This window comes from Artemia franciscana, chromosome 13 (assembly GCF_032884065.1).
Source record: "Artemia franciscana chromosome 13, ASM3288406v1, whole genome shotgun sequence".
NCBI classification, from domain to species: Eukaryota; Metazoa; Arthropoda; class Branchiopoda; order Anostraca; family Artemiidae; genus Artemia; species Artemia franciscana.
The window spans coordinates 44,051,795-44,061,217 of NC_088875.1; the positions used below are offsets into that span (position 1 = coordinate 44,051,795).

At 33.2% G+C, this 9,423-nt stretch overlaps 1 protein-coding gene across 2 annotated transcripts in view; it reads left to right on the plus strand.

Annotated features, from left to right (window-relative positions):
* LOC136034973 (apolipophorins-like) overlaps positions 1 to 9,024 on the plus strand; it is a 309,320-nt gene extending 300,296 nt beyond the window's left edge. For both annotated transcript variants that reach the window (XM_065716532.1, XM_065716533.1), the window contains exons 46-48: positions 1,408 to 1,644; positions 5,580 to 5,737; positions 8,722 to 9,024. In XM_065716532.1, the coding sequence (XP_065572604.1) occupies positions 1,408 to 1,644; positions 5,580 to 5,737; positions 8,722 to 8,905 (579 nt within the window). In that variant the 3' untranslated portion in view covers positions 8,906 to 9,024. The remainder of the gene's footprint in view (positions 1 to 1,407; positions 1,645 to 5,579; positions 5,738 to 8,721) is intronic.
* The last annotated feature ends 399 nt before the right edge of the window (positions 9,025 to 9,423 follow it).

Below are 9,423 nucleotides of genomic sequence, written 5' to 3' on the forward strand. Positions count from 1 at the left end.
GTCGATACGATCACCCCTGGAAAAAAAAAAAAAAACAAATAAACACGCATCCGTGATCTGTCTTGTGGCAAAAAAAAAAAAAAAAAAAACAAATTCCACATTTTTGTAGATAGAAGTTTGAAACTTCAAATGTGGAGTGTTCTGATACGCTGGATCTGATGGTGTGATTTTCGTTCAGATTCCATCACTTCTAAGGGGTGTTTCGTCCTATTTTCTAAAATAAGGCAAATTTTCTCAGGCTCGTAACTTTTGATGGGTAAGACTAAACTTGATGAAACTTGCATATTTAAAATAAGCATTAAAATTCAATTCTGTTGATTTAACTACTGGTATCAAAATTTCGTTTTTTAGAGTTTCGGTTACTGTTGTATCTAACTTAATATCTGTGAATATCGAAAATCTTGGTCACTTTAGAAAGAAAACCCAATGAAAAATTATTGAGTGAGTGTAAATTTAGATTTTTCTTTTTTTTACTAATTCTTAGACTCAAGTTTTAGAATTCCTGAGTCAATGGACGCTCTTGAAATTTTTATTGAAAATATTGGACTCAAATTTTTGATTCAAATTCTAATTGAGTACCTTTGAGAATATTGAAAATCTTAGTCACTCTTAAAAGAAAATTCAATGAAAAATTATTTAGTGATTATGAATTTGGATTATTCTTTTTTTTACTTTTTTAGACTCAAATTTTAGAATTCGCACTCAAAGAACGCTCTTAAAATTACGAAGGAATACAATTTGTATAGGCTTTTTAGTTTTATTGCTTTGTATCTAATTGAATATCTTTGACAATATCGAAATTCTTGGTCTTATTAAAAAGAAAATACAATGAAAAATTATTAAGTAAGTAAGAATTTTGATTTTTCTCCTTTTTTTTTACTAATTTTTAGACTCAAATCTTAGAACTCGTGAGTCAAGACACTCTTAAAATTACTAAGGACTACAATTTGTATAATATTTTTAGTTTTATTGCTTTGTATCTAATTGAATATCTGTGAAAATATCGAAAATCTTGATCACTTTAAAAAGAAAATCCAATGATAAATTATTAAGTGATTAGGAATTTAGATTTTTTTTTTTTTTTTTTTTTTTACTAAATTTTAGACTCAAATTTTAGATTTCCTCCCTCAAAGAACACTCTTAAAATTACTAAGGACTACAATTTGTATAGTCTTTTTAGTTTTATTGCTTTGTATCTAATTGTATATCTGTGAAAATATCGAAAATCTTGTTCATTTTAAAAAGAAAATCCGATGAAACGTTATTTAATGAGTATGAACTTAGATTTTTCTTTTCAATTATTTTGAACTTTCTTTTAGCTCAGAGTTTCACCAATGGTGAAACTCTTCCTGCACCATTTTCCCTGAAATTTTTATTTATTAGTGATTATTTTGAACTTTTTTTTAGCTCATCGCCAATGGTGAAACTCTTCCCGCACCATTTTCCCTGAAATTTTTGAATGTCAAAAAAGAAGGCGACATTTTGGAAGTATACAGGACCCATTCCGGATACAATTTACGGTGTGACACAAAAAGAGATGTGTGTGTTATTAATGTCTCAGGATTTTATTTCGGAAAAATTTTTGGTCTCCTTGGCTCTTTTAACCATGAAGTTGCTGATGATTGGTCAAGTATTAATAAGAAGGTAAGTTTCTTAGTTTATTATATATGATTATTTACTTTAAACAAAGAATAAGTAAACCATAGACTCATTTCCTTTATGAATAAAAAAAAAAAAAATCAGGAAATGAGCTTCACAACAGCCCAGGATAGAACATAAGATCCTTTATCCTATAAAGGATCCTGTATTAATAAAGAGTAAGATCCTATTAATTAAGATTAAGATTCTATTAATTAAGATTATGATAATTAAGATATGATCTATATTCAAGATTATAATCCTATTAACCTAAGATTAAGATCCTATTAATTAAGATCCTCTAAGATCCTATTTTATCCTTAAGAGCCTTTGGTTTGGATCAAGTGATAGCCACTTCATTCCAATGATTTCTATCATTGAAATGAAGGAGGAGCATCCACAGCCTGATTAGACTACCCACTTTCACTCTAGTAAAATAATTAGCTTTAGATCAGTAATGGAATGATGCAGCAAGTCGGTTACGTAATCCTATGGCATCTGCATTTATTTAATTTCAGGTTATTTTAGATTTTATCTCTGTTTCTTAGCGTTGAAGACATTTTGTTTATCAAAGCGAAATATTTGCGTTGGTTTATTTTGTTTTTTTCTTCTACTGGCTATAATCTCATTTGTTTTCTTCATCTTGAGATTTTTCTCTCTCTTTTTTTGAGCATAGACTAAGCATGGCAAAAATAATTTTACATTGTTTACCAACTGAATTGCATGTAATCAATGCCTGTGGATTATATGACTAACAAAATTAATTTGTAATCAAAATTAGAGGAAAATGTATTGTTTTTTATTTATTTAATCTTATTTAGATTTTATTACATCTAGATATTATTTAATTTTAGGTTTGTATTTGTTTCTTAGCATTGAAGGCGCCTTGTTTTAAATAGGCGAAATATCCATGTCTTTTAGTTTGTCTTTTCCACAAAAGTGGCTGTAGTCCCGTTCGTTTTCTTCATGTTGAAATTTTTCTCTCTCTTCGTTTCTTTTTATGGTTGGCCAGTTCGGCTTTATTTTTCATACTTCCTGAATCGTTTTTTGACTTTACACTTTTCTTGTTATATGTAATCCCGCAAAGGTGTAATATGGCTCATTGGTTCAGTCCCGTTCGTTTTCTTCATGTTTAAATTTTTCTCTCTCTTCGTTTCTTTTTATGGTTTGCCAGTTTGGCTTTATTTTTCATACTTCCTCAATCTTTTTTTGACTTTATTTTCTTGTTATTTGTAATCCCGCAAAGGTGTAATACGGCTTTTTGGTTCAGTCCCGTTCGTTTTATTCATGTTGAAATTTTTCTCTCTCTTCGTTTCTTTTTATAGTTGGCCAGTTCGGCTTAATTTTTCATACTTCCTCAATCTTTTTTTTCGACTTTATGCTTTTCTTGTTATTTGTTATACCGCAAAGGTGTAATACGGCTTTTTGGTTCAGTCCTGTTCGTTTTCTTTATGTTGAAATGTTTCTCTCTCTTCGTTTCTTTTTATAGTTGGCCAGTTCGGCTTTATTTTTCATACTTTCTCAATTTTTTTTTTGACTTTGTACTTTTCTTGTTATTTGTTATCCCGCAAAGGTGTAATACGATGTTTTGGTCTGCTTCGTCATATATTAGTTTAAAACCCCAAATCCATTTCACGAAACAGAAATTGTGACGGAAAAACTTTATTTGCAGTTATAACTAAAGAAACAAATATTCAAAGAAACACTAACTTTGTTCCGAAGACGGCAGAAAAATTTTCACTATATTCATGAAATGCCTCCATTTGTTTGGATTTGGCTTTCTTTTGTTTGAAAGAAAAATATTGAAGACATTTTTTTTAGATTATGTTTTAAATGGAAAAATAACCTACATCATAACTTTTCAGTAGTCAATTTTAGTAACTAATTTTCAGTCTCCTTTAGCTCTTTTAAATGTTATTTTATGTTGTTATTGTCTTTGATTTTGATATTTTTTTATTTTATTCTTTATTTTAACATTCTTTTCAAAATATCTGTTATTATAAATATCTTTAATTCTGGGTTCCGTGTTTAAATTATATTTTTTTTAATATACACGTGCCCCCCCCTCCCCCCCAAAAAAAAACAACCAAGCTATCCTTTTCAAAGGAGAGACAATAAGACGAATTGATACAATACGCCTACTTAGAGCTGCTTTCTCTTCGGATCTCTAATGGACTGAGCATCTCAGTAAAATAAAATCCTCTTGCTCCAAGAAGCTAGGAGCTATCCTAGAATGCAAAAGTCTCCTCCCTCCCTGATGAGTCTATTCTGCCACTATTGATTTATTGCATCAGACCTGCCGTGGAATATACATGTCCTCTCTTTGCTGGTGCACCAAAAAGCTGCATCACTCCACTCCAACGGAATCAAAATTGAGCATTTTGTGCAGCAACCTCTGGCAACACGAAAGCTAAAACTCCATAGTTGATCCAAAAACTCTTCGAAATGGCGTCCATGTCAGTTTTCTACAAGTAAATGTATAACCCTGCATCTGAGGAGCTATTGGAGCTCGTTCCTGACAACAAATACTGCATTGTTAAAAAATAAGCTAATTACCAGGACTAGTGGCATATCATCGCCTGTGATAAAGCCGCGAAGCCTGTAATTAAAAAACAAAAAAGCAAAGGAACAATAAGATAATTCTGTGATCTAGAGCAAGGGAAGAGTGTACATACCTGCAAAGGCACTCTAACCAAGAGGGTTCTGTTCTCGTTCTCTTTAAAGCATCTTAATTTTTCCTTAAAATCTCAGGTTTCCCCTTTAAAATGGGCGAGGTGCGTCTTTTTCTACCTCAAAATTAACTAGATAATATCTTAATATAGAAATTTTGTTCCCATCCCTAAAATTTCGCAAAATATCTTTATAGCAGGAATTACATTGAAAATACCTTTTTCAGTATTTTCTTCGTAAAAAGACAAATTTCTCTCTCTAGATATTGAGAAATAGACCAACACTACATTTCCGTGAATACGCTAGTATTCTGCAATATGTGACAACACGTGAGTCCGTAAACAGGCAACCCGTATTTAACGCTAATGGCCTTAAACAATTGTTATCAATCAGTCAGTTTAAAGAGGCAGTCCTAAATGGCTGATTTTTTGTTCTTCAAATATCTTAGGTAGCCTTTTCTAACAGCATTAAGCAAAAAGTGCGAGGAGCTTGCCAAAGCACAGGCTACCTATAGGCCTACACAGTGGCGTCATTTCACGAAAATTTAGTGAGGGAGCTAACTGTGTTTAAAAATCTAGAAGGGGGCAAATTTTGTGTTCTTATATTTTTTTCAATGAAAATACAAAAAAAAATGGAATGAAAATACCCCCGAAATGATATTCTTCAAAATATAGGTTGGGTGGATCCACCCCTCCTTCCCCATATGGCGCCTCTGTCTGCGTATTCTATTATACATTCACGTTAAGACATATATTAAGAGGAGATACATGCATCAATTAGGACAAAAATTCACGTAAGGAGACGTGTTAGGAAATAATACCACGCATCTAACAAGAATGATGGAACAAATTAGTTTAGATAATAGGACGTAAATAACCGGTTTTGTTCCTGGCTCAGTGGCTTTAAATACTTGGAAAAAACACCGTAGATTTTTCCCTTGTGGTATGGGAGAACGCGCACCACCTGCACGCAACGACACGTGCTTCGTGCTGCTTATATATTAAGATACTATATAAACTCTAATCATTTATTATAAATTAATACATTTATGCTGAAAGCCAACGTCTAAGAAATTACCATGAACGGTCCTCGGCTAGGTCAGTTATAACAGTTACTTAAAGTTATTTAGGGTCATGGCAGTATCTTATGAGTATATTTCAATATATCTCAGTTGAAAATGTTAAAGCCATATACGCGTCTATGCTTACAGCCAACGAAATTTTGGACATTTTTATCGTATTCTGGTCATGGTTTAATTGTTTCTTTTTCAGGATTCAAAGAATGTAATTGATTTCTCTAACAACTGGAAGCTGAACAAACAGTGCAAAGAAAAGCCTGTCACTGCTATTGCTACAAGCCTTAACCTTCAAAATAGCCAAATAGGTCGTGACTGTCAATCTCTCTTCGCAAGCATACGCTCTCCATTTAGGTAACTACAAATTTTCATATAATAATGCTATAAACTTGCTATAGTCTTAAAGTACCGAGAACAGTGACAATGAAATCTGATTATTATCTATCTTACATATAATATAATATTTTTCTAACAGAAATGTATTTTATGTATATAATATAATTTCTAATGAAGTTGTAAACATTTCCAAAATCTAAGTTGGATTTTAAGCCAATGTTGCTATATAATAATATATAGCTATATATAACTATATATATATAACTACATATAACTACTGGCGTAGGGGAGAGACGGAGTCGATCATCGACAAGCAAACTGGGCTATTGAGTCTGGGATGGAAATATACTCGTTAATATTAAGTGAAATTAATTAAATAGTTATAATAGTTCAAGTTATAATTATTAATAGTTAAAATAATAGTTATTAGTTAAAATAGTAGTTAAAGTTAGAATAACTAATTTTGCATAAATAGAAGTGATACTGGTCAAGACTTGTTGCACAACGTCACCATGTGCTCTTTGCTGGTGTACATCTGTTTAGTGCTTGGAAAGACCTTCCCATTTGCAACGATGATGTACGTTTTTTTTTATATTTCTTCAAGAAGATATGGTGGATAAATGATCAAATGGATCCGCCATGAAACTGCCAGAAGACCTTTGATCAGTTTGTATTTTAATGTGTTTTTCCAGCACATTTTGTGAATAGATTTTGCCTCCTAGACTACGCCGCTATATGTAATGAATGAAAAAAAAAATCAGTTTGGATGAATGGCTAGTCTTCGTGAAAGGTCAGATCTAGTGTAATTGGCTGTTTTCTGCTAGTATATGAATTCATGTAAAGCCTTCCTGTATTGCGCCCCATTGCCCAACCAACATGACAGACACGAAGCCACACAACTCGTTCGAATTATCCTAAGGTGGCATGCCAAGAACTGAGTAATTGAAGAACAGCTTCGTTCGACACTGCTCTTTGGTTTAGAGTAATCTTCTTGGATGCGTTTTCAGTAAAATGTTATCTGCCGACTCTTTTAAAGCAAATTCAAAAGACTATTCAACCTCTTGGTGAAATAGATGAAAGAACGGTGTCACACCAGATGTTTAAAAGTAACTAGCGCCGCAAATGTACGAACAAAAAAAAAAGAAAAAAAGAAATGTTCAAAAGGAGAAAACAATACCGAGGATCTTTTTTTTCAGTCAGCAAATGAAAAATATGAAACAAAGCAGATTATTTTGCTAGGACAAGGATTTCCCCTTGAAGTTTGTCCCATATTGTCTCTGCTGCTAGAGATCTTGTCGTGTCTCTTCTGATGCAGATTGCTTTTCAATTAAATATATTTGCAGTAACATTTATTTTTTCCATTAGTAAAACAGTTCGCTGTAATGAACTGTAATTATGGAGCAGCTCTTTCTAATATTAAATGAAAATCTAAAAAAAGAAGCTTTTATAACAATTTATAGATCAAATGAATCAGTTTCTTATTGTTATTCCAAATCAGCAAATTTTATTAAATTTAAAGTTGTGCATCAAAAGTTAGAATTTTGAGAAAAATTTGGCCCATTTTAGAAAAAAAATATTTTAGAAAAGGACATAAATTACTCTGTATATGACACGGTATAGAACAGAATATAGAAGAGATGAGTATGTGAGAGGGCTTTCCCCCTTCTCAACGTTCCCTCTCTTCTAACTTCTGAATATTCCGTAACTAGAGCAATTGGAGTGGAATAAAATGTATTTTTGACAGCATTTCAGAAATGGAAGAGATTGTTGAGGTGCATTTGCTAATGAGAGAAATGTTGAGATGACTAGGACACGTTTTGCAGATGAAGGATGACATATTGCCAAAGATCGTGCTTTTATGCTATCCATCTAACGAAAAGCAGGTCGTCCTAGAATGGAATGGGAATTATAAAGGAAATAGGAGCTTTGTGAGATGGGGTAAAAAGTATAACTTTGAGTAGATTGGAATGAAGGATGAGCGTGTGTGGTTGTTTGCTTCAAGCCATCTAAAGAGAGCTATTATCATTATTAGTAGGAGCAGGTATGACTAGGACACATTTTGCAGATGAAGGATGACATATTGCCAAAGAATGTGCTTTTAGGCTATCCATCTATGGTCAAACGAAATGCAGGTCGTCCTAGGATGGTGTGGGAAGTATAAAGGAAATAGGAATTTTTTGAGATGGGGTAAAGAGTATAGTTTTGAATAGATTGGAATGAAGGATAAGCGTGTGCTGCTGTGTTGGCTTCAAGCTAACTAAAGAGTTATTTTCATTATTAGTAGTAGCAGGCATATCAGGCACCATTAGTGAGAATGGTTGCATTGTCATAGCTGTGACTATTATATTTTGAAAGAGCATTGATTAGGGAATTGAATAGCACTGTTATTTCGTTATTGTTGTCGTTATTTCTTAAGAATCGTAATTCTATAATGACATTGTTTTAACTTTTAATTGTGCTCTTTACATTCATAAAATGAGAGAGAGAGAGAGAGAGAGAGAGAGAGAGAGAGAGAGAGAGAGAGAGAGAGAGAGAGAGAGAGAGAGAGAGAGAGAGAGAGGGGGGGGGGGTTTATTTAAACAACATCGTAGCTAACAGCTAATTTGCGTTGCTTCACTATGCTAAATAACAAACTAACACACAAAAAAAAAGAAGAAAATATCACTCGGCTTTGTGAACAGTGCTGACATCTAAAAAAGGGACGGCAGGAGCATCTGGTGGCTTCGTCAGAAAATTAAAAGTCACCAAGTTCGAAAAAGTAGATGGCGCCACCGTATACAGGGGTGAAGAAAAGTAAAGTATCTTTCCTGTACTTAATTTGCATATTGATGGCACAGAAAACTGTCAGGATAGCCACTGCTTTAACTGGTGACGCCATTGACGAACCAGCACACATATATTGGGCACTATTGAGCTAAACTTGGTAGATGGGCTCTGCAGGTGTGCTAAAATAAAGTGTTCTTTATTCTATTTAACACATATTTAAAATATACTTTTTTTAGGTCATGCTTTGGGGCTCATGACCCAGCACCATATCTGAGTCTTTGTGAAAAGGCCGTGGCCCGCGTAAGAAGCACTCAAGATGTTCAAAGGAATGTTCTTTGCAGTATTGCTGCTGGTTACAAGGAAGTTTGCAAGGAGGAGGGATATCCCTTTAGTCTTCCTAACATGTGCCCTGCTTTTTAAAAGTTTACTTTGAAGTTTTTGTATTCACTTTTCATACCATAATTAGATGCTACTGTGTTAGTAATTGAATAAATTGTCTTTGACAACTTTATCATTAAAGCTTGTCTCCAACATTTAAATATGGTCGTTGTGAATTTAGATATAAACTACTGATGATTTTGAATATGATTTTTGAAAGAGGTGGAAAAACTAGTAATTGGGGAAAACTTTATCATTTTTTATCCAACAACTTGGATAAAAAATTATCATATAACCCGTGCCTCTTGCTTATGTGGGCATGGAACCCTCTACCCCCTCCCCAACAAAAATTCAGGGCCGTTGTCGTAAAATGGGCTATAGGAAACTGAGTGGAAGGTGCACTTAGGAAAATGGTCTTACCTCAGCTCATGAGCTTGAACCATGAATCTCCAAATAAACGGAGAATTACCGTTGGTGTACTAGAAGTTCCTTAAACAGTATACGTTTAATTTCAACAAATACAAGGTCTTCTCCAAATGATTGGGAAAAAGTAGAAAATA